Source organism: Corvus hawaiiensis, chromosome 7, assembly GCF_020740725.1.
Source record: "Corvus hawaiiensis isolate bCorHaw1 chromosome 7, bCorHaw1.pri.cur, whole genome shotgun sequence".
NCBI lineage: Eukaryota > Metazoa > Chordata > Aves > Passeriformes > Corvidae > Corvus > Corvus hawaiiensis.
Window position 1 is genome coordinate 9,801,225 of NC_063219.1, and position 25,628 is coordinate 9,826,852.

The 25,628-nt window shown below is 43.6% G+C and overlaps 1 protein-coding gene and 1 long non-coding RNA gene across 2 annotated transcripts; one reads left to right on the plus strand and one right to left on the minus strand.

The window, feature by feature from the left end:
- LOC125328694 lies at positions 1 to 24,965 on the plus strand. Its single transcript, XR_007204805.1, has 3 exons — positions 1 to 250; positions 2,972 to 3,132; positions 22,342 to 24,965. It is a non-coding gene; the product is annotated as an uncharacterized LOC125328694 (long non-coding RNA).
- CAVIN2 (caveolae associated protein 2) lies at positions 14,792 to 25,371 on the minus strand. The gene is made up of 2 exons (XM_048309738.1): positions 24,960 to 25,371; positions 14,792 to 17,393 (listed from the first exon to the last, which is right to left on the minus strand). Exons 1-2 carry the CDS (start codon positions 25,350 to 25,352, stop codon positions 16,599 to 16,601), a joined length of 1,188 nt encoding a protein of 395 aa, XP_048165695.1. The 5' UTR covers positions 25,353 to 25,371; the 3' UTR covers positions 14,792 to 16,598.
- Positions 25,372 to 25,628: the final 257 nt, after the last annotated feature.

Sequence of the window (25,628 nt, forward strand, 5' to 3'; positions counted from 1 at the left end):
TACAAGCTAAGCTGGAGAAAATGCTAGTTGTTTCATCTCCCGAGGCACCCGAGTTACCTTTGTGTTATGGGAGGGCAGATTTTCAGTTGAATTGAAGTGCAATAGTGGAACTAGCAATAATAATAATTCTTGCTTTTGTATTGTTTCAGTAAGTGGTGCGAAGGACCTGTTCCTTGGTGCCCTCTCCAGTGCTTTCAGGGTGAGTTAGATGGATCTGACATTCACAGCTTGTTAATCACCAGAACCCCAGGTAAAAATAACTGGATACTTTAAGTGCTGTAACATTTTCAATTGAAATTCAATAGCACCCTGGATGTTTTTCTTAGCTCTTGTACTGTCTGTACATTGTAGGAGTTTCATCATCACAACATAAACGTATCTGCAGCCACATTGAGATGGAGTAGGAAATGGGGGGGAGGAGGTTTGAAGCTGCCACAATGATTTTTTGTTAAGTTTGGCAATTTCATTTCAAACCATTTTATTTGTCTTATTGTGAGTGGGTAAAAAATGTCCTTGAGAGTGGTTCAAGCCATACAAAAAGATGCTGTGCTGCAAGGAGCATTATGGACTTCAGAGCCTCATACCACTCCTTTTTTCAGGAAAGGACAAATGACATGTACCTCTTGTGTGTTTACTCTTAGATGCTGTTCCTGTTTTGACATCAGGGACACAGTTGCATTCATGCGATGTTTTCATTTTGAATTGATGTTCTCATACCAAGAAGAATGTGCTTTGGAAACAGTGAATTTCAGAGGGTGGGATTGCTGTAGATCAAAGGACTGTAATATTGAAGAAGAGGAAGATGGTCTTTAATATGTTTTTGTTAAACAATATTTTTGACACTAAAGTAAAAAATTGCATAGTCTGATTTCTGCCATTTGTATTCAGGGTGCTCTTGTCCCTAAACAGAAAAAAGCCCAGATAAAATAGGAAGGCTCTGTGCCCTTTCTTCTGGGGAGCAGCTAAGAAATCTCAATGGCTGTCATAAGTTTTTTTAATGTTAGCTGGGGTCACAGAGCGTTGTTTGTCAGGTGATATTCTCATTGTCATAGATGTGATAAGCACCTGCCAGAATCCGACTGGCATCCAGCTCACGGACCCAGATTAAACAGAGAGGGATTTGTTGTTAAATGCTTGTTGGAGTTCCCACCTGGAAATTCAGGACAATTAAACCAAACTACCTGATGCCTAATAAGCTAATTTTCCTCCCTTGCAAACACAAATCAATTGTCTTAACAAGCAATACATTATTAAAGAGAATTAAGTTCCCCTAGCTGGTGCTGCTTTCTGCCCATATTACCCCAGACAGCAGATGCTTGTCTTTGGTTTTGCCACAGATGCAGCATTTTTGCTTGCCTGAAGCCCCCAGAGTACCCATAAATGCTGATTATCATCTGGTGGGAGATGCTGCTGCCTCAGGTGCTCACCACTGTGGGTGAAGGATGCCTGATCAGAGCCCTATTTGTCTGAATTAGGGAAATTCATGATCTCCTCGCCTTTTTTGGGTCTCTACTAGCGACCCCTTCATATTGCGTAGCTTCCTTTACACAAAGTGTTAGGACAGGATTCCTAATAAGAGTTGACTTGGAGCTCTAAAGCACTGGAAAATACTGCAGGCCTTATCCATGCATGGTTTATTGCATTCCTTACATTGATACTGTGTGACATAAATTTGTTCCTGGACATGCAAACTCTGTCCTTGTGCTAGCTCTAGGTAGCGTGTATATTGCAGGGAGTGATTTACATGTCAGGCACATCTTTGAATCACAGAGCACCCCAATATCGATAGTTCCAGGTTTTAATGTTGCTGTGACAGTTTGCTGAAAACAGATGCATGTATCCTCACGAACACTGATACATGAAAACTCTGCTGTAAGCTGAGGAAAGGGGCCAATTTATTTTTGCTTTGTGTTCGTGCCTTTTGGCGTCATGAGCAGCACTGCTGGCCACAACTAATGTCACAGAGTCCATGGCTAACGAGCAGGAAAGAAAAATCAGTGTTTTCACAGCCTTGTAATGCCCTATTTATTTATGTAATAGATTGAATGTCATGTAAAGTTTGAATCTGCACTTAGCTTTTCTCAGCTCCCTTGATCTGTCTCACAGCTGCGGTAGATGGTTCTCTCAGCTGCTGCCGCTGCCTCTCTAATCTGCACTTTGGTTCTGTAGGCATTTCTTATCTGCTGGCTGTGGTCTGTTTGACACGTCCAGCTATGAAAGGAAAAACAGACTGTTGAGAACTCGTGTGATAATACTTCTGCCTCGGTACAAAGGAACTTTATGTTCTTTGCAAACTTGCCATATGCACGTAAAGCAGTGTGTCTTAAAAAATTCTTACAAGCACCAAGTTATTCAATGCCAGTGTTACCCCAATTCATTTTGTGCTTGATTTTCAGTGGGTATGAGCTGATGTATCAGTGGAGCTGTATGTGCTTTTCGAGAAAAATTCAGAGCTGCAGAGTTCCTGGAGCTTTATGATGACCTGGTTTTACTAAATCTGCTCCTGATGATTAATCTTTTTGCCTGTCTGTATCACAAGGGCTGTCCCTGGAGACAAAACTCTGGGGTCAGAAGCCCCACTGGACAATGTGGGAGCCAGATGAGTGAACACAGGCAGTGGCTTAGTGAAAGAACTGCCCAGGGTGGTGCTGCCTCCCCGCAGCTGGTACAGGCTGGGGTGGGTTACAGGGTGTGCCATGCCATAGCCAGGCTAAAGTTCATCCTGAGCAACAGCGTTGGCTCTGTGACATGGCCCTGGCACTGGAACCTCGTGTAACTCAGGGGAAGCTTGTGTGTTGTGAGGCACATCTGTGCACCAACCCTCTCTCCACAGTGCAGAATCTGTCTTACCTAGGCTCGTGCTGTTTTTTAGTACGTAAGTTTATTTTACTATGTGTGCAAATCACGGTCATTTTAAAAATTAAAATTACATATGCAGGCTTAAAATTTGTCTTCTTTGGTCTGCTTCTAGTTCCATTTGGGAAGCCAGCCACCAATGCACACTCTGACTGCCATTTTGTCCTCTGACCTGAAAAAGCCGGTGTAAAAGAAAATAAGCTGCCTCTGCTTGCCTCCTGCTTTCCTGTGGTCTCAATGACAGAAACCTGCTCCTTCAGTGGCATAAGGCTACGGGTAAGTGTGTTGCTGGAGCTGTGATATACGTAAGCAGCTGTTCATCTTCTCTAAGTGGGGAAGAAAGTCACCCAGAGGAGCAATGGTTGTCCCTGAGGCAGCAGCTGATGTGGATTTATGAGCCTGTAGCAGACATAATCAACCTATTTTGTTTTCCCAAAGCAGGAAGTGAAGCTCTCCTGTGGGAACAGACCTTCTTTACCCTTGAGCAAAATAGATTTTGCTTCCTGGGTGATTCTGTTCGATGGGAGCCAAAAGCTGGGTGTTGTGTCGCTTCAGCTGTGGGAAGCTTATTTACCTGCTTGTGGAACAAGAGCTGCTGAGGATGCTTGGGGCTTTATATCACCTGGAAGGTATCACCGTCTATCCTAAACCTTTGGAAATAGCTTTCTAATGGATGCTTGCCTGCCTGGGGAAAAGCCAGTACTCATCCTTGCTTTCTCACTGCTTTAGGCTCCAGTTAGTGCCAGTCTTTCTGAAACACTTTTGTTTGATCACCTCAGCAATGACCTGAGTAGACAGCAATGCCCAGGTACAGCTAATGCTGTTGAACCTGGGGCTGGTTAGAGAGAGAGAGAGAGAGCGCACATCAAATCTATGGCAAACGGTGCACAAGTGAGCTGTGCTGTTTCCTACTCTGGCGCTTTCTCCTTTGAATTGTTTGAGGGCAGGGCAGACTGAGCGACCAGGGCCAGGGGCGAGCCAGGGCTCAGGGAAGTGTGCGTTCCTAACTGTGGCTCTTGAGAGGGAAATCTTCTCCTTTACCTCTCCTGAGACTGGGGAACACAGGAACTCTTCTGAGAGCAGCACTGTCTGTGCCTCTGATTGTTTGGATCATCGCTTATCGCTGTGAGGCAAGTGCCTGGATGCAATCCTCCCGGGGGAAACCTGGTGTTGTTTCCACTATTTACTCTTTATTGTGGTAGTATCTAAGAGCCACAGTCACAGTTCAGAGCCCCCTTGTGCAGGGAATTGATTATGAGCAGGACTGGGATGAAAGGCGACAGTTCCTCAGGGACTGGCTGAAGTTTGGTATTTTTCTCAAATTTTATGGAAAAACACATTTGTTCTTAGATGAGTGGTGGAGCTGTTGGTATTTATGGCCAATCTGAGCAATATAACCCCTTTCAGCATTTTCCTTCATGATGTGAGCAGCAGAAGGCTGAGACCTGGGAAAAGGAGTCTGTAAGCCAAATTCCAAAAGTGTTGTTGAATTCAGGTGGCACGTTTTGGTGGCAAGTTCTGGCATTTTTAGGCAGTACCAGTGTTTTCAGAAAAATCTGAGGCAAAAAACAGGTTTGAGAAGATGTAGGAGTCATCTTCAAGGGGGAGACTGTTTGCTATCTGTTAGAAGATCTGGTAAGAATGTGTTTAAACATTTGCATGGTGCAGAGTAAGGAAGCTGGTAAATGCCTGTGGAAACTTTCATTGTTTTCTGTTAAGTGTGACCTTTACTTACCCTCCTTTTTCTATTTTATTTTGTTGGCTGAGTTTGGATTTGTTTTTGTTTTTAAATCAAAAGAACTCCCTGGGAATTGCTGTAGATCTTCTTCAAAATTCCTTTGTAAAACACTGGATAATTTTGCTTGTCTAATTCATGCTGAGAAGTAGTGTAGCCCACAGGAAGCACCATTAATTTTCATGAGCCAATCAGCTTTAGTAAGGCTATTAGTTGAGATTATTAGGTGAGAGTTTGTGCAATATTGAAAGTGCCAAGCTTTTACCAAATTTTACATCGATTTTTCCAACTGTCATATTTTTTGACAAGTGTTTTAATTGTTTACTGGAAAAGGAAATGAGTGTTCATGTTCCTTCTTTTGCTGCCTCTCTGTTTTAGAGAGAGGAGTAATTAATTATCTTACAGATAGAAAACAATTAAAGTGTTGTTTCCTTCATGACTGCATGATAATGGAGTAACAAAACGGCGCCTCAGACCCGTAGCTCTTACCAGAGTTCTTGGGAGGGAGATGAGTACTGTGTGCAGCTGAGCTGGCACCAGAAATGTCTCATTTCTTGTGTGCTGGGGGTGATTGAAATCTCCCTGCAAGCTACTCTATTAAATATGCTTATGCACTACTGAAAAAGATGCAGGCGGTGGAAGAAAATACCACTGCAAGCATACCCTGAATATAGTAATACTTAATTTGTAGGCAGAGCTTCACTTACCTGGCTGAGAGCCAGTTTTTTATGATACAGGCATCAGTGTTTGTTTAATGTGTCCCTTATCAAATCCCAAAGCTAATATTTGCATTAGTCCTCTATGAAGATAAACAGGAACTGTTTGAGTCAGAATTAAGATATTGTGTATCATACTCCTCAGAGCTGTATCTGGGTACTTTACCTTGAATCCAAAGAAATGTCCTGTGGATGTGTATTCACTCTGTGTTCAGAGCAGGCTCCCTTTAAAGCTAGTTTATGTAGTTAAAGTATTTGGGGAGGGCATAGCAATGAGGGAGATCTTGGTTTTCATCAAATGCAAAGCCTTCCTGAGTTGGTTTGAATCCATCAACTGCCTTCCAGGTCAAGCTTTTAGTCCTGAAGGTAGTAAAGAGATGGTATTTTGAAGAAACTCGAACAGGACTCCTGTATTCCTGCAAAGAGAAGTTCTGCAATCCCAGCCTGGCTGTGCAGGGAAATCTGGTTCATGTTTATCTCCTCTGCTACACAGCACAGGCAGAGCTTACACAGCCCCCCTTGCTTTCAGCGCATTCATTCCAAAACTGCATCCATGTATACAAAAGTAGAATTAATCTCCCCATACAAACTCAGATTTGAAGACAAGCAGCAACATGAGGACTCTTATTTGACTGGTCAGGGTAAAGGTAAATAAGTGGATGGTAAAACAAATGATTCCTGGATGCTGTTGCTGATCCATGTCAGGACCCCACCTTCCCCATTACCGCCCCTTCAAAAAAACCAGGTGGGTGGCTGCAGCACCACTCTGTAGAAGCCTATGAAAAACCATCTGGTACTGCAAATCCTGGTGGTAATGGTAGTGAAACGTGGATAGGGGGGGAAAAGAGTGAGGAACTTAGAAGACAGAGTCACAGCAATGCAACTGGGCAAAGGAACAACAACAAATGATCACTGTATTAAAATAATATGTAGTATGTTTTTCTTCACCAGGCAGTATTCATGTAGTATTCAAAGCTGAACAGGAAAATCTGAAAATATCGTGATGCTATGGAAGGAAGATTCTTGTGCAAAAAGAAATTTGTAGTAATGAGGAAAAATAGCATTTCATACTAAGGGCAAGTTTAACTATTGAGATAAGAACAATAGCAACTGTTAATGCTTATAATCATGAACATTTGAGGTTTTCAGATTCTTGCCATCTCACCACATGCTTTGTCAAGCTAAATGCTGGGAGGAAGCAACGTAGCTGGAACTTGCTAGAATGCATTAGGTGGAGAAGAGGAAACCTTGTTTCCTGACAAATAACTTTTTCAGCTAATGCTTTTCTTGCAGTTTTTGGCCAGCTGCACTGTTGAGTGAAAATAATATTTGGAGAAAGACAGCAGAATGCAATGAATAATATACAACCTTAAAGAATAAATTGTCTCCATCCCAGTGGGGATACAGGAGTAGGCTAAAGTCTCTTCATTACCTACATAAAGTAATTATTCTGTGGATCTCGGGAATGTCAGAAAAGCATCTTTCCATTTCTTCCACCTCAGGCCCCTGTGTTCCTGTGGATGGCAGAGCCACAGCAGGAGAGCTGCTGCTGGTGATAAATGTGACTGTGAGCTTTGCTCAGGGCCCCAGAGGATGGGGCTGTGTGCCACGGAGGGGCAGGCACATGCCTTGCTACTGAGTCCACAGGCAATATTTCATGTGACTTTCCCTGGAGGATTTAGGCTAGAAGAAAACCCCTGCAGAGTTTAGCTGATCCCTCCCTTACTCTCATATTAAGCCTTGTACAAAGAAATGAGAGCAGACACCAAGTGCTGATTGTAGGGTGATGATTAGGATCTACAGAACCAAAATAATGTTTCAGTTTGCTCCAGTAGGATGGCATCAGAGAGGGATTTTTGCTACGCTTTCTGCTATAACAAGCAAATCAGCTGAGTTCTGAGTAGACATTTTTACCTCTGGCTTCAGTACTTACTACATTTACCAGATTTCTTTGTTTTATTTTAAATTATAGTCTGAAGATTCGTTTTAGTCCAATACTTGGGGTAGATGAGGCATTAACCAAGCAACAGTGGATTAACACCCCCTGCAACTGCATTGTTCATGCAGGCAAAACTCCCTGTCTGCATTGCCTAGGAGTATTGCAGAGGCAGAGATGATCTCACCCCGTCTGCATTTTGAGCTGACCAGGCACCATATGGATGCAGTTAGTGCAGTGCCCTAACGAGAGACGTGGCATATTAGCTTGGGGCAACATCTGACATTTACCATGTCTTCCAGTTGGCTTGAAGCATGGGCAGAGCGAGCTGGTGTCTGCCTCAGTGTGAACATTGTCTCTGCCTGAAAAATATTACGCAAAACTGGGCGTGAAAGACTTGCAAAGTGATTTTGTGAAATCGTTATAAAGTGAAACACTCTCAGTAATATGAAATTACTCCTATTAGAGCTGCAGCTTGAGTAGGTTATATATGATCAAGAAGACCAATTCAAGTTCTCTTGTCCCTGATTTTCTATAAACACTGATTTTGTTAGTCTTCCAATGCTGGCATAGATTTTGACTGCTGTTACATTGTGCAAAAGGGAACTGTCTGAAATAGTTTCATTTTCAGGCTGGATGCTGAATACTGAGATAGCATAGGTACTTTTAAAAAATATCAGGAGGAAAACTTTTGGGGGACTTTGTCTTTACTAGTTTATAGAAGGAGGTATAAGTGTGCAGATGTCTTCAAAATTAAGGAGACCTGGATGCCAAATATTTTTTGTAGGGTTTAGAACATTAAACATTGTATTAAATAGTAAGGATGGATATGAAGGTGAGCATATAGAGGTATCTTCCCCTTCCTCTCTTCTGTAGAAGAGGACTTTCAGGCACTGAAATTTGACAGCAGCAAACAAATAGGTGTGAGAAGACATTTTCCACTTGAAGATTAGAACCCTAATCCAGGTTTTTCCTTCTGTTGTTTCCAAAGCTTGTCATTGTTTTGTCCCCATGTCTTCTTCTGCACAGGAAATGATCCATGTATGGCAATTATGAAAACCCCTGTATCTGTTAACCTGCATCCTGTAAGCCATTAACAAGAATTCATAGTACAGCCTTCCATTTTATGAAAGAGTTATATAGCAAACTGAGAGTTTCTGAAAAAGTACAATAAAATGTTGGGCAACAACCTAGGAGATGTTAGGAGTGGAGCAGGAGAGAGCAGCTGCTTTATTTTTTGAGGAATGCAAGGTAGGAAGGGGACTTGGGCAGGTCTGTTCTGGAGTTGGAGCAGAACCTGGCTTCCACTGTGTGAAGTGGCAGCACTAAATAAAGAAACTGAGGAAAGCCAGAAAGAACAAGCTGTTTCTCAGCAGATACGTGAGAATGGAGCAACTCCCATGGGAGGCCAACCATGAAGGAAAAATGGCCCAGCCAGCATGGCTGCCTCATATCTTAATATAGCCCAGCTTCTTGGCAAAGCTAGGGGGTGAGGCCTGGTGGAGGAGGAGAGCTGGGTTTCCTTTCCCAAAAACCTGTTTGCAATAGGAAAGAAATCCCGCTGGCTGTGTTACAGTGACGCATTGGGATTCAGCGATCTGCCAGTGAAATCCAGCTGTTGGGGGTGCATTCCTCAGTGCTTCCAGCACATCCTGCCTGCCCCTTGTCTGCAGGAGGTCTGTACTCAGTGGGGAATTACCTAAATGTCTGGACATGGGGAGACCCCATCCTGCTGTTTGCAGCACCTCTCCTCTTCCCCCTGACCTCTCTCCCCCAAGCCTTGGAAGCAAGTAGACATGGCAAACGTGGTCTGGGAGCTTGCACTGCAGGCCTGACACGGTGCTATCAACATCATGGGTTTCTGCAGGCTCAGGCTGAGCTATTTTGATGTGTGTAAGATGTTGCATTTGCCTATTCCAGACTAACTTTTCTCATCCAAAACAAAAAACAAAAATGCTAAGCAAAATAAAAATGATTGACCACATTGCACAGTAAAAATCACTTCTAGACCTAATCCTGGGCATTGCCTCTGCAATACATTTTGGCAGGTAGAGAGATGATAAATATTGAGCTCTTTGCTCTGTTGCTGTCTCTTACATGGCAGCTGTCCCACAGTAATTTCTGATTCCCTACTCTCTCTTCCATCCTTTTGAACAATAGACCTTATTGATCCTTGTTTTTCCTTTTTCCCATTTTTGTTGGTGCTTCTTGGTTCTGTCCCAGCCTTTGTTCTGGGCACTCTGCTGGTGTTTCTCAGTAGCCTTTCAGCTCCTTCCTCCAGTTCCCCACCCTTCCTAGTGACTCCTTCCCTCACACATTCCCTTCTCTCATGCACACCCCACTGTTCATTTCTTATCCACATTTTCCTACTTCTTCCTCCTCCTACACACTTCTTGTTTAATGCCTCTCTCCACTTCTGGCTGCACGTCAACTATTGTACCATTAAGAAGTACTGAGAACTAATTAAAAAAAAAAAATCTGTGGTGCATTGTTTTTTAGGACTAGATTTGTAGGATCCTATGAGTCTATTTCCTTTTTAGCAAAAGAATATACAGCCACTTCAAAATCCATCAAAACCTTTCCAGGTTTTCACCTTATTTGAAACTGCTTGTCATATATATTACATATCTATGACATACATAATGTTTAATAGCTACAGCATAACGTGATCTCGTTTCAATTGCGATCTCTGTGCTGTTCAGCATAACCCAGGAGTGCATATATTTCCATGTCCTGCAGTTTTATTTCCTTTGAAGAGTTGGTCAGTGACATAGGTATTCTTCTAAAGAGCTTATGCCTGAATATGCCAAAAGAAACCTCCTTCTTTTCAATTTTACTCGGGACCTATTTACACAGGTCTTGAATGACGTATCACCCTTCAGCTCTCAGTCATAACCTGCTCTCTGACTTTCAATCTCCAGCTATTGCCAGCAGTAGGATGGTGAACCTTGCAGGGAAATGAAGGTTACTTAGAAGTAGCCACACAGTGCTTATAGCTTTCACTGTGGCCGTGTGGAAGTGACAATTGACTGCAAATCTGGGCAACTTCCATGTGTTCATATAATTTGTTTACCACTCTTCAGATGTTCTCAGTGTCCCTTCCTCCATGTCTCTGGCAGCGCTGTGTTGAGTTGCAGTGATTCAGGGACCAGGCAGCTGGTTAATGCAGCTCATGTTGCCACCCTCACGGGGCTCGTTTGCCTACAGGCATGTCAGAAGGAACAAGTAATATAAGGGTATATATAACTGTAGCTGGCAGCGTACTGAAAAGATGCTGAAACTCCCTTGAAATGACTAGTGTAGGACATCAGGAGCTAAGTAGCTGAGGAATAAGATAAATTTTCTTTAACAGTGCTGTGTTTCTGTAGTTAGGCTGTGCTTGGTACTTGATCTAAACGAGTATGTGTATGTGGTGTGCAGTGTAGACATCCCTCGTGTGCTATTTGTTCCTAACACTGTCTTGCACATTTCCAGTATCCATCACAGTTCACATCACCTGCACTTCTACACAGCTCAAGCCTGATGGGAAGGAGTAAAGAAGGCAAAGCCAGAGTCTCCTCACTGCAGATAATGGCATAGAGGTTACAGTGACTTTCTGCTCCCTATGTTCAGAAATTTGAAGGTTCACGGTGTTTTTCCATAAACCTTCAGGGAGGAGTAGAGGAGCCTGTAGTGTGATTGATGCTATATTAGTTGATGTTCTGCTCTTTCACGGTGTGCCTGCACAAGCCTGAGCCTGCATGTGCAGCTTCGTACTGGAAAGGCCAAGAGCAAACCACGTGTCCCTTCTGTTGGTGCAATCTGGGCTTGGTTTAGCTGCTGGGGATCACACTGCGGAGCAGGGAGAGATGCAAGCTTGTTCTGTCTCTCCACTGTGGTTTATGGCTGTTGACTGAATGTGTGTGTCCTTGAATTTGCTAATTGTGTTTTTCTAATTATTCTCCTGCAACAGGCACTACAGGTTTCCTGAGCACTTTGCACCAGTACACAGCAGACTGCGTAGTAAGGGAAATGTAGGACAGCCACACACACACACAAAGTCATGTAATCTCTTGTGATGAACCAATGTGATTATCTGCTGAGATATTCTGGGGAGCTGTATGGATAAGTTGTTCCAAAGCCAGATTTTCACTGAAGGGAGTAAAGGTATCACCATTATTACTGAATTTGGACAGTGTATTGCAGCTGTGTTCTGAAGGAGAGGAAATGTTGGAGATTTTAAACCCATTGACTGCCAGAGGAGCGCAATGCTAGTGTGCAACATTGCTGCCACCCAGAATAATACTGTTTCCAGTTTGGATCAATTCCAGCTCTCAGACCCCAATTTACTAACCATGGTGGGAAGGACATGAGTTTTCTTTTAGAAGGTCAGTATTATTTAAGGTTATTGAAAGTGAGTAAACCTGTTCCACCTTTATTAAGAAAATATTGCTGTGGAGTTTTTAGGAGCCACACAGTTATAATGAATAATGAATATATGATACTTTGTGTGGTGTTTAGCTCAGCCTGAGAGAGAGAAAATAATGGAAGTCTCTTCTTTCTGCCTGGGTGTTAAAATGAAGGAAAATCAAAGCTGTTATACCAGAGCTATATATCAGCTAACGTATTTTAGGAACTGTGGAATGATCATAATTACAAAAAAGTCCTCCAGAGAGAAATTATGAGTCATAGTTTATGTTCTCTTTAGTGTTGCTATGGAAAAAGAGGTTATTGCCAATGGTCATACAGCAATATTAATCTCTGATCTGAAAGAAAAATAAATAACAATCTCTTGCTCAACTCAAAGCAGATTTATTCTCAGTTACTGCAGCACACTCCATTAAAGGAGATAACCATGTAAGAAAAATTAAAGATGACATTGATTATCAGTTCTCAACATGCAGTTAGGGAGAGTTCCTTATGGGAATTAGTGTGCACTTCAGACTCCTGCAAATGACTTGGTGGAGTGAGAGGAAGGGGAAAAAGGCATTTTGATCAAAATGAGGGCAGGAAAGATCAGCCACCAATGACAGCTGCAAGTATGCTGATTAAAATTTCTTTATGCATGCAGTTAGACTCAGCCCGGGGTGGATGCTGGTTCAAATGTAAATCCTGAAACAAAACCCTGGCAACGGGCAGTTTGGAGTGGTGGAAAGCGGCTCTCAGTCTTTTTCCGTTTATTTGGGAAAGCCAGGGCCGTGAGTCAGGGAGCGGTGGATACTTGGGTGCTGAGTCAGCACCTCCAGGGCTCTGCCAGTTGTTCCCTGCCCCTTGTTTCCTTGCCGAGGCAAAACCCTGACTAATAGCAGGGCCAAACAGCTGCGTGCTTGCTTTGCTTTGCTATGGGTGAATCTTTCCCTCTGCCTGCAGGAAGACGACGTGACACCTTCCCCTTGACACCCAGAGTGGGTGTGTGTCTTAGTGGGTCACAGTAAAACTTTTCCACCTGCCTGCGTGACGTTTCCAGGAGTTGTAGCTACACCCACTCCCTCACAGGCAGAGCCCGACAGCAAAGACCTTGCAGTCAGAACTTAGCTTGACATTTTGCTCACAATGCACCCTGCAAAGCAGGGCAGAGCCTTCCTTTCTGCCACACCGCTGCATCTGCTGTGCTGATGGCAGGAAAACTTTTTGTTCGGGTGATGAGCTAAGCAGATAGGATAGGGGAGATACACGGATCTCATGTCCTGCATCTGTGCACACAGCTTACTGATGATCACAGGAGCTGTACGTGTGGCCCAAAATCATTGTACGGCTCAAAGGGTCTTTTGAGCCAGATGAAGGCTTTTCACTGACTTTCAGGGTTGGACTGGCCCCTTGTGAACAGTTTGACCTCTAACAAATTGCCATTACTTCACTAATTCTTCTGAGCTTACCTCTTTTTTAAGTGTGTGACTATCAGTCATCAGTTGTGTGGCTGTTTGGCATTACAACCTACAACAAAGGGTTTTCACTGCATCAGTGTAAAGGGCTATCAGGTGTATTTTACCTTCTGATCCTTTTCTTCTCTGCTTTCTTCTGTCTGTTAAAGAGACAGAACACACTTCAGTCAGGCCTGTGTGATGGCTTTCACTACACTCTCTTATTTAACAGTGAAATGGTCCAGAAAACCCGTATCTGTGCCTTTTCACAGAGGAGCCGGCTCGTGGATTAGCACGTGGGGGTCAACGGGATGCTCTTTGCTCTTTCCCCTAAAAGGGGACAGAAATGTCAGCTGGTTTTCTGTCATTGAAAATGGAGTATCAGCAGCTGCTGAGTGCTGCTAGTTTAAATATTTATACCATAAGGGCTTTATCACACCCTTTTTCTTTGTGCAAAGCTCCCACCGATTCCGGTGGAGGTCAAACTCTGAATCTGTGCAGCAGCTCACAGGTCAGGTGTTCAAAGGAATAATGGTACAAGTGGAGCTCACTGTTACTGTGTCAGGAAGTGTAAACAAGCAGTTTTTAAAAACAGTAATTATGTAGGCAAACCTGTCAGCACAATCGTGGAATACTCGTGCATATGCTTGACATCTGCCAGCCTGACAAGATCCAGGCACATACTTGAGATACTTGAAAGAATACAGTGCTGCTGGTCCCACAGTCTGTCTCCTCCCTCAAACAGTAAGTTCTGCAGGCTGATGTTTTCAGTCAGGCCTTGAGAATGGAAGGCAAGGGGAAGAAACAGCTTGGGGGACATCTTGAGAGGCTGAGCTTGCTTCCTCCTCTGGTTTATAAAACAGCACAAGAGCAGACATTCACAACTTGAGTAAACATTTTCCTCTCGTGTAAAGCATGCTTTCTTTTGTTTCTTAGGATTACAGACCCACCTGTCCCTGCAAATGTGCAATTGTGATGGAGAAAACATTTAATTCTTGTCCTGCAACTGATGGCCGTGTGCGTGCCATATTCTGAAGTGGGTATTTGAGTTAATTCTCCCAGATGCTCAGTATCTGCATTTCCAATGGTTTTACTGGATAGCATTGTAATGCTCTTAGAACAGTGTGCATGGGATTCATTTCAGCATCTCTAAAACTGGATAAAGCACGGCCAGGGGTATTGTTTGAATTAAAGCTTAGCAGGACAAACAAACCAGCATATCCGAAAGCAAAATGTAAACATGATGCTGGGGCTCCTGGTTAGCACTTGGTGACTGTGGGAGGTTGACAGCTGCTACATAAAGGTTAAAAGTGCTTTCTTTGGTCTGTCAGTAAAATTAAGCCTGCTAAAGACTATGTGGCACTCCAGAAGACACGAGTTTATCTGTGTGCATAAACAGAACACAGACTTCAATATAAATATGCTTTCAGGACTATTTAGAGTATTAGGAGTATGCCGCAGTCCAATAAAAAGATGCAGATTGAGCCAGCAGATTTTGGAAAGTGCCTGAGTACATTTAGATGGGCTAGAAATCTGACAAGTATCTGGAAAGTAAAGCACTGGTGTTTGCATTGCTAAATAACAGCACAGGATGAGAAAGAAAATGGTATAGGTACAACAGGGACATGAACTGAAGTAATAAACACTTGACCTTTAAATTTCATCTTTGCCAGCTTCTCAGACTGCTTCTCCCAAAGACTGACATGGCTGTGTTTTATATTATGCTTTTATTTGTCATATTCATAGTTAGTTACAAGTAAAAATTATTGAAATCCATTGTAGTTAATACAAAATAAAAATATAGCTGCACGAGTTATGCCATGATTTTTCTTAGAAACAGTATCTTCTATATGATACCATGCACTTAAGAGCTTAACTCTTAATAGTACTCGCCTACACTAAGCTCTGACTAACTAACTTCCAGTGTGATTTGCTGGTTACAGATATTATCCCTGTGGAGTAATACCTGTTAATTATTTCATAATGGTACTTCTGCTGTAGCTTTTATTTCCCCTGTAATTTGTGATTCTAAACACAAAAGGAAGCAACCTTTTAGTGCAATGTTAAGTATCAGTAGAATTTATATATATATATAAAAAAATAAAAATAACCCACTGCATAAACAACCAAGGATGTAAGGGAACTGTTGTGGGTATTGTGCTTCCCTTTCCTCCCTTGCCCCTTACCTTTGTTAAGTGACAGGAATGAACATTCATAGTGAACAAACTACCTTGTAACCTCTCATTTTCAATTAATTTTGAAAAATTACAGACTACTAATTTTGAGAGCAGGTAGGTGACTTTGATCAAAGTTATTAGCAGAGAACCAAATCCTGTGGCTTTGCAGGCGCATACTTACGTAAACTCATCCCTGCCATGAAGTTCAATGCACAACACATTGTTCCCTTTGGACATGCCTGAAAGAGTATTTCACCTTTTTAAAGAAATTGTCCTTACATCCCTGTAATTATCTAACTCTGTGTAGATATAGCTCTATATATGAAATAATCTGTAAAAAGATAAATTATGCTATTTGCAAAATACTCTGAGATACAAAGTTGTGCAGGTGCAAAGTTTGATAGTATATTGCTATAAAGACTATGAATTAATTTGTGTTATCTGAGTATATATACTTTAAGCTGGGAGTATAGATTGAATATTGTGGGGGGTTATTTTTGCTTTTTTTACATTTCATAGCATTTCATATTTTCTTCAGGCTACCTTCATGTTCCTATGAAACACCTATTTTTTCCTTTTCAATTTCTGAACCCTTAAAGGTGCAGTAACTGATCACACATTCATGCTTGTCATTAATATATTTCCATAACTCTGTTAGATTGAAAAATACCTTTCCCTCCCCGCCCCCCCAACCTAAACACAGTCATTTCTTCTAAATGAATAGCAAGTGACTACTGGCAAAAATCTTTCCCCCACTGAAATGGATGGAACTGAGTTTTCAGCTTCGCTCTCTAACTACTCTGCTCTTTTAGTCCTACAGCGCTGTGGAGCAAAGCCCCAAACAAACTATACATGTGTGCAGAGTTACTGAGGCTGTTATTATTCATGGAGCATGGCAAGGCAACTGAGATCAAATGTTCTCATTGGTATTCCTACATTTACATACAGAACTACTCACAGTGCTGTGAAATGCTGGGGGAAGAAAAGACAACAGAAATGCTTGGGTGTCTTGACTACTCTCCATGCATTCCTCTGACCTAAGAAAGCCAGCTGACCAGCTTGCTTCTACCAGACGTACTCTCTTCCTGCTAGTCTCTTACACCAGTTGGCAGCATCTCTAAAATTCATGACCACCAGTGACTTGGCCTAAACCAGAGCACGCTGCAGCCTAAGTCATTGACCTTGTCCACTCTGCATTCCAACACGATGCAATAAATTATCACTGCAGAGCAAAGGATGAAAGAGGCTTAGTCGCTTTTCCTGCCTGTGCAGCTGAAACCAGTTCCTTGCCTAAGGAAAACCGTGCGTGTCTGGCAGGCGAAGGAGGGCTTGGGATGCTTACGCGGTTTGGTCCACCTGCAGGACGGCTGCTTGGGTCGTTTCTTCATCAGACTGTTCCATTTCCCCACCAACTGGGTTGTTTCTCTCATCGTACAGTTTCTGGCTAGAAACTTCTAGAGGCATCCCGTACTCTTCATCATCTTCCACAATGGATAGCTCAATATTGTTGTTTATCATGGCCTTCCCTTCCACTTTGGCCTCCTTCTCTAGAGAGTCGACAGCTGCTTTGCCCTCCTCGGTCAGGGAGGTGCTGGGTGTCATATCTGAATGCATGTCGGTGAAGGACATTTCATCCTCGTTCTCAGCCTGCTCGTTGCTTGCAGTTTCTGATGGTCTGTCCTCAGCTTCTGCAGGGCTTTCTCCTTCACGGCCTTTCTTTGTGCTGAATGTGAGGGGAGAAACTTTGAAACCTGAGCCCTTTGAAGAGGAGGATTTCTGGTGATGCACAGTAAGTGATTTCTTGATCTTTTCTCTCCGTTCAGGTGACACAATCTTTGTGCTGATCTTGTTCATCTTCTTCTCAATATTTTGGCGGGAAAATGCTTTTTTGAGGCTGTCCACCTTCTTGAGGCTGGATCTTTTAAGTTTCTCAGCTCTTGATTCTTCTGTTTTCTCCTCTGCACTGTCATCCAAGTCATCTCCCTCATGAAACATTTCATCATCTGAACCCAACTCCACTGTGTGTAAGGTTTCTTCCAGTGTTTTGTTCTCATCCACAGGCTCCTCTTTTCCTTCTGTAATGCTGGGAATGGGCTCTTTTGCGAAAACACTGGCAGGGATCTCATTTTCCTCCTGAAAGAATTGACAATATTTGAGTTTCATAGTTCACAGGACACAAATTTAATAAACAAAGCACAACCCTGAACAATTATTTCTTTCCCCCCCAATGATGAGATGAATGTTTATTGTTTTATTCAATACACTTAACCAGTAACAAACCACTCAAAGACCACTGAACCATTATCTGGTAAAGTTTAAGACTTATGAGCTGTCAGCTGTAAGACTACTCTTTCAAAGTGACTTGGAATGTATGCAGAATGGAAATCCTGTTCTTTGTCATTTATTTTAGATACTCTTGAATGAGAGTCTAGCTGTTAGGTTGTACAGCTGGGGAGAAAGCAGAGTGTGGTGGGGAGGGAGGTTGTACTGCAGACCACTGTGCAGACCTCCAGAAGTCACAGAACCTCACAGAGCTCTCAGTTTCTTGAGCCAAAGACTGAGAATATCCCTGCAGAGGTGTTGGTTGCAGCTGGGAAGTATCTCAAATGGCAAATGCAGTTAGCACTTCCGCCGTATTCCTGGAAAATGTATATTGCTGTTAAAAACGGATTGTTGGTGTTGAGAAACCATGCAGTTCATGATGGTTAGAGTATATCCTGTTTTACAGCTATACAGAAAAAAAACCCTAATAAATTTGGTTGGTAAATATTAAAATGTGGACAGGACAACTCCTTGAAATGTAAGAATAAAAATTCATGGCATACAAAAATAAAAAGACATTATACTGCATAGAAGAGAGGAGCTTCTAGCTAAAAGGAAAAGTATTGCTTTTTAGAAACAAAACCAAGAAAGGACACAGAAAGAAAGAAGGTATCTGAAAACAAAACAGGCTGAGCAAGGGCAAAAGCTGCAGGTCGTAACGAGGGATGTCTGTGACCACTGAGCGCAGAAGCTCTGCAACCCCGAGCAGCTCAGAGGCAGCACAATGAACATTCTGTTCTGTGGGAGGTTTTGCAGGCATCTACCCCTGCAAAGAAAATGAGGCTCCTTGCACACTCCCTTCTCCTCTCAGCACTTTGAACCTTAAATCTGCATAGTCTCTATTAATTACCTTTTTTATCACTTCCAGACAGAGTACATGCAATTGCACTTCCTCACATGCATTGGAAGGATTTTCCTTTCCCTCTTCCCTCCATATTTATCTTAAGATACAAAAAAGCAGTAAGTGCTGAGTGAAATGGTTGTAATAGTCTCAGATCTGTCCCTAGTGGGCCTGAGTGCACAGTTAAGGGGAAAAAAGGCCACATACACTTCCAAGTTCATGCTCATTATTTCAGGACTGAGCATACAGTTGTGATCACTGCAGAGAATAGTGCCTTGGGTTAAATTTGCTGTCGAGGCTGTTGTACATGGTTGTTGTTTAGCCTGGAGAAGAGGAGGCTCAGGGCTGACCTTATTGTTCTCTACAACTCCCTGAAAGGAGGTTGTGGCCAGGTGAGGGTCAGGCTCTTCTCCCAGGCAACCAGTGATAGGACAAGAGGACACTTAAACTGTGTGTCAGGGAGGTTGAGGTTGGACATTAGGAAGAATTTCTTCACAGGAAGAGTGATTAGACACTGGAATGGGCTGCCCAGGAAGGTGGTGGAGTCACTGTCCCTGGAGGTGCTTAAGAGAAGACTGGACATGACACTTAGTGCCATGATCTGGTTGACACGGTGGTGTTGGGTCATAGGTTGGACTCAATGATCTCAAGGGGTCATTTCCAACCTAATTGTTTCTGTTATTCTGTGATTCTATTAAAAACAAGGGCTACTTTGTAGCCCTCCTGGAACTCAAGAATATGCCATATAGAAGGGCAGAATAATTTTATACTGTGTCTATACAGTGATTCAGGTATGCTGGTTAATATCCCTTGAGGATATAAAAATGGGAAGTATAAAAGAAATGGATGCCGGTTTGACAGTTTGTATATGCTTTATTCCTACAGTTTCTGCACACCTTTCTGGCCCAGTGGCCTCAGTCAGATACACTGCCACAAAGCTTTACAAGCCCTCTGCCTGCAGTGAACATTTCATAAAGCCCACACTCTTCTCCTGACTCCTGTAATGTTGTTGCAACTATCAGCAACAGTGACCAAGATAACAAAACAAAGGAAACCTGCACCAGCTTTAAGTGAAACCAACTATTAACTGCTGTACAAATATTTGTATTTTCTCTCCACTGCAGTTAATGAAATGTGGATTACATGAGTGGGTGCAGCATTGAATTATTCCCTAGAGCATGAGAACTCAGTATAAAGCACAGTTTTCATGTCTAGTTAATTCTTTCCAAACCTAGGTAATCACACACAGTTTTAGACATCTGAACTTTCAGGTCTAAGTGCCTGAACGGTATAGAAAACTCTGATTTTAATGAGTAGCGAGGTGGGTTGTTACTTTTTAAGTATTTTATCTAGGAAAGTGGTGTCATATGAGTTTGATCACAGCACAGTGTGAGCCAGAGATGGGTCTGAGAGGTCCTTCTCAAGGTCAGTTTAGCTCTGGCTACAGTATTCATATTAAACTGAAGTACTGCATGCAATCCCTAGAAGAATGTAGACATAGATTTGATTTCAATTTTTATCAAATTTCTGAGTAGAAGAGAGACTGTCAAACTACCCATATTTAGAAAGAAAAAAAACCACCTCCAAACAAAAATATACTGCATATAATAATGAGCTAAGGATTCAATTAAAAGCACGTCCTTGGTGGTGTTTGGCTATCAGGCAGTACTGGCATTCAAGTGATCACCCCTCTGTCTAAGCTTCCTGCATGGCTCTGGAAAACATCAGCCTCTGGGCATCTATTTGTGTGCTTATAAAAGGGGAATGACACGCTTTCCTATGTCATGTTTCCGAAAGACCTCAGGATTACAGGAACTATTAAAATGCAAATGAAAATAAATTAAGTAAAATGCTTTGAAAACACGAGGGTGGTATAGCAGGAATGCTCTGTGGTGGAGCAGACATTTCTATTTCAAACATGGTTAGTGATAACACATTTTAAGTGGGCTATTGATAACTTTTTGGTCTTACAAGTTTATATGACAGCTATATTTTGTTTTGATACATTTTTAAGCAGTCTGCTATTTCATTTAGGAAGACTAGAACAATACACTGAAAAATACCAGCTGCTACAAACTGCATAACTATTTTCCATGCCAAAAGAAGTAAAACTTTGATCTTTTCTTCTTGATCTAATCTAAAATTCTAAGAAAGCAATACATCTTTGTATTTTCCACATCTGAGTTCAAAAACACCCCTTGCATTTTTTTCTCAGATGGGCTTGACTGTAGGTAGCTAGCTCCTCTGAATTTTATTTTTCCATGTAGGAGATGAATAGAATAGGGGAAGTTCTGTGCATAAAACAGCTCTTGCTAACACTAGTAATACTTGCATAGTTAAAATCAGTGCCTTCCTTGTGGCTTTGATCAGCCATTCTTCATAACTTTCTGTAGGTTGTAATTTCATCCTTATCTTTTACAAAAAGGAGTAAGATCTGTAACAGTGTACTACCAAACTGGGTGGCCTGAGTGAACAGGTAGTTAATTTACTTAAGACCTGCTGAATCTCTGATGCTGCAGGAGGGAAATCAATCTGCTTTGGTTTGGTTTTTTGTTACATTTGCTGTATGAGGCCATGACCTTCAAGAAGGAGAGATGGCATTTTCCCAGTCCAGGCTCCTCTTGTACGTTGCTGTTATATGCCTAAATGATCACTAGCCTAAAACTTGCTTTGCTACACAAAATAGGTAAAAACATGACAAATCCTTCTGAAGCCAGCTCCAGCTCCACCTACTTTCCTTTCTCACAAATACGTGCTCTTCAGACTTGGATGTCACCGTGGGGAGGGAGGGCAGGGAGCAGGAAAGTGCCACCTACCCATTTGCCCGTCGTGTGCAGGCTGGGGCGGTGACTGCGCCGTCCCCCTGACCTCCCCCAGCACAGCTGGTCCAAGTCCAAAGAGCTGTGGGAGGTATTTTTGTCATTAATATAAGAGTATTCTCTCTGCAAGGCTCCAGTGGGAAATACAGCATTATTGACTTGTAATTCTTCTGGTTCCCTCACTCGTTCGTTTTTGAGTTTGAAGTTGCTTTTTCAAAGATTACTGCAGTGATCCATACAAGAAGATACAATCAAATGGCTAATTTTCTGTGCCCTCCTCTTGCTTCATTTTAGGATGAAGGATTTACCGACAGCAGCATCTGAAAGAGACTTGAATATTAGTGTGCTTGACCCCAAGCTGCAATTCTGACTTATTTTATCTGTCCTATTTGCATGACATTTAACCAGTAAACATGACATTTAATTGAAAAATTAAACATGAGCCTTTTTTTATCTTCCATTTTGCTTTTGCAGCTAAAAAAGCAAACAAAACCCCCACCAAACCAGAACCAAAAAGCTGGTCATGGGGCAAGAACAAAATAAGAGGGGAACAATGTCAAAGCTTAACAAGGATTTTTGAAACAGTCACTTCAGTGTTTTGCTGAATTGCTGTGTCATTCATAACAACTTTTGCATCCCTAAATTCTTGGAATGGAGCTCCCTTAAAATATGCCACCAATTAAAGAAATATATGCAGACATTCTAGAGAGAGAAAACTAAGAGCATTTTAATGGAAAATATGTAAATAACTGAACTTTTCTAAACACAGTTCATTCTCAGTGCATATGCAGGGGGAAAGCTGGTGCTGGCGAGTGGCAGCACAATTTCATAAAATGCAGAGCTGGAGCTCAGTCGTGTGTTTTGGCTGTGCTCAGTGCTCCCACCAAGTATTAGGGAGTTTAGGGTATGTGGTGAAAGCAGAACTGAATCACAAATGTGAATTATTGTTTTCATATTGAGCTGTCTCCCTAAGCTGGAGAAGCTGGTTCTAATGAGAAACATGCTCCCTGAAGTTTGGCATTGCTTTTTTCAGTGGAAAAGAAGGATCCCCCAGCTGAAGAGGAGTCTCATACATCCAGGTTTCCCTTTGTTTTCACAGAAATCTGGCGTCAATACGGCTTCATTACTGTGACTTCTCCTTCCTGCAATTGTTTTTCCATGGATTCCTGTGCAAGGCAGGACAGAAAGCCAGCCAGCCTGCTGTTTTTTCCCTTGTACAATTATCCTAGCAAGGCACTGGCCCTGCTGACTACCAGATTGTCCCTCCTCCAGCCTGAAAGAAGATCCTGCTGGGAGATTTCAAGCAGGTGGGCATGCAGGTACAGCCTGGGCACAGCCTGTGTGGGCACAGCCTGGCCACCCCTCTGGCTGCAGCCACTTCTCAGTGGAAAATCCCAGCTCCTGCCAAACTCCACTGGAGAAAGCCCTGGGTGCTGCCTGCCCCACTCACCTTCTCATGCCCCCAAGGAGCTCTGATGACCATCCCGGCTTTCCAGGCAGCCACGCTGCCATTTAACTGCAGGCTCCTGCCAGGAGCAATTCCCAGCTGACAGCTGATTTTTTTTTTTTTTTTTAGTGATTTTTTTAACTGCAGTTTTTCTTTTTTAAGTTTTGTGTTCCTGATCTGCATAGGCTTGGGACTGGTTAAGTTCATCATCCTGCACTGTGGTGACATATTTTCTGGTGAGAGATAGGAACAGAGTCAACTAAATCCCTGTAAAAGCTGTGGAGAACAGACCTGCTGTCCAAAGGCACCAGCCCAGTGACAGGCAGTGGATTTTGCTTATCTGTTGTACGGGGACATGGAGCTGCATTGTTTGCTTTTGTTTTGTGCAGTGTTAAGGAAAGGTTCAGAGGTTTAAACAGGCCTTAGCTTTACAACACTATTTAGTGTCAGGAAATGAGCCAGCAGGACACTGCTTTACCCCTCAAACTTGGTGATTTTCACTGTTGCTTTCACCCAGTCCCTGCAAATTACTGCCAGTGGAAGATCCCCGCCCGAGGTAATGTCAACTGTCCTGCACACAAAGAGCTCTGTTTGTCTTTCCTCTCTGCATTATGTCATCCTAAAATAGTAAATATTGAGTTCTCTGGAGGAAGACGCTTGTTGCAACAGCAAGGCCTTAATTCTCATGCTCAGAGGTATGAGCAATGTTAAAAATTACCTTCCCCCAGGCCTTGCTGATGCACCCACCCCACAGGACGTTTTCTAGGTCTAGGTCTGAGCCTGGAGGCAGGAGCCAGTCATTATCTAACAGGGCCTGGGAGATGGCACTGTTTTGACATACAGTAATGGATCTTAAATTACTTGCAGAACTGCAGAGAACATGTGTCTTTTAATTTACCCAGTCTCTGGAATAATTTCCACATTCCTTCTGGGGTGGAAACATGCCGCAGCTCCTCCTCTTCTGGCCTGACAAGCCTGGACTGTAATTTGGGACAACAATAAGCACGGAGGTGGGGGTTTCCTTTCTGGGGGAATTGCCTGTGCACTAACCAGGCCTGCTAGCTTTTTAGAATCAAGTACCACTCTCTTATTTTGGGATGGTTTAAATAGGAAGAAACCCCAACAACCCAAGGAGCAGAGTTAGTGGCTGACAGAGGTAACGCCCAGCTGCCAAGTTCAGCATGAGGCACTGGTGAAGTGCCTGAGCTGTGACTACCCCAGCCCAGCATTTGCTCTCCTGCCCTCCCTCAGTGATTTGTGGAGGCCTGTATTTTTTTAAATATGTGAAACTCACGTCCTGTGTTTAGTTAAAGCTCACGGCGTGTTCTAGCCAGACCATTGCTTAAAAAGGGGAAAATATGCAAACTGCTGCTATCACTGGATGGACTCCCGGCAAGCTGCGTTTTTAAGCTCAATTTTCAGCTCATCCCTGAATGGGCCAAATCCGCCCTGCAGAGCGAAGCAGGGCACGAGGAGACAGGGAGCTGCAGCCCTGCCCCTCTCCTGCGTCCCAGGGCAGATGCAGTGGCAGTTTTTAGGGACATTTCTACTGCAGTTTTGCAAAATGGACTCTTTCCTCAAGTTTGCCAAGAGTTTGGAAAAACACAAGGGCCCTTCAAGTTTACTTAAAAAAACCCCCAAAACACACAATGGAGCAAACCTTTCCCCACATATGCTAGTTAGTAAAATATGGCTCTTTCCCCTTGTTTGCAGAGAATAAAAGGTGGCAGTTTTCTCAGGCATGCTAAGAGTTAGCAAAACAAGGTCTCTTTCCTCAGGTTCACTAAGAGTTAAAAGACACCTTTATCTCTAAGATTGCAGGAGTTAAGGAGGGCTCTTTCCCAACGTTTGCTAAAAGTTTCAAAAAAAAAAAAAAAGAAGGGCTTTTCCCTCAAGTTTGCAAGAGTAAAAAAGAAAGACAGCTCTTTTCCTAAGTTTCCTAAAAGTTAGAAAACATGTTTTCCCCACGTCCACCGAGAGGAAAAGTGGGCGTTACTCCTGAATTTGCTAGAAGTAAAAGAGGGCACTTTCCTCAAGCTTAAGAGTTAGCAAAAGACTACTCTTTCCCCAAGTTTGCTAAGGTGAAAAGGTTTTTCTTCCACATTTGCCAAGTTAACAAAGAGATATTTCTGGTTTCCAAGTTTGCTAAGAGTTAGTAACCAGCGAGCTCTTTTCCCGAGTTCGCGAGGAGTTAGCAGCAAGGGTGCTGTTCCCTCGGGGTCGGGAGCAGGCTCGGGTGGCCGGGAGAGGGTGGTGCGCAGGGCTCTCACCTGGAAGATGAGCACCTTGAAGCGGTCCCGGCGGAGCAGCTGGGCGTGGTGCTGCTCCAGGCGCCGCACCTGGTCGCACTGCCTGTCCAGGCGCTCCCGCACGGCGCGGGTGTTGGCGCACACCTTCCGCGACTTCTCCAGCAGCTTCTCCACCGCCTCCCCCGTGGCGCCGTGGCTGCGGCACAGCTTTACCAGGTCTCCCTGAATGCTCCGCACGGCCCCTTCCAAGCCCCGCTGCCTCTGATCCATCTGCCGCTGGTGGCCTTCCACCGCCTCCAGCATGGAGACCAGCTTCTCCAGCAGGGCCAGCACGGTCAGCGCGTTCACCTGCCCGCCGCCCGCCTCCGCGGCCGGGAGCGGGGGCACCGCGCTGCCTCCCGCCGCCTCCCCCATGGCTGCACCGGGACGGCACCGCGCTGCGGGGCCGCTATTAAGGGCTGCGCCTCCCCCCTCCCCCGGGGAGGTTTCGGGCAGAGCCCGGCCCCGGCCCGCCCCGGGCAGCAGGCTGTGACCGCCCCGGGACGGCGGTGCCTCTCCCCACCCCGTCTGGAGCAGCCGGCGGGGAATTCTCGCCCCGCGCTCGGCCAAACGCGCTCGTTGCCTCCTCGCAAGCATCAGTAGATGGCAGGAGATACCGCGGAATGCAGCCCCTCAGAAGGGGCTGGCGAA

Excerpts from the sequence above, each read along its gene's own strand:
- CAVIN2 (XM_048309738.1), bottom strand. The coding sequence starts at position 25,352 with ATGGGGGAGGCGGCGGGAGGCAGCGCGGTGCCCCCGCTCCCGGCCGCG. Across the intron at positions 17,394-24,959 it reads TCAAGGTGCTCATCTTCCAG|GAGGAAAATGAGATCCCTGC; the intron begins GTGAGAGCCCTG and ends CAATTCTTTCAG.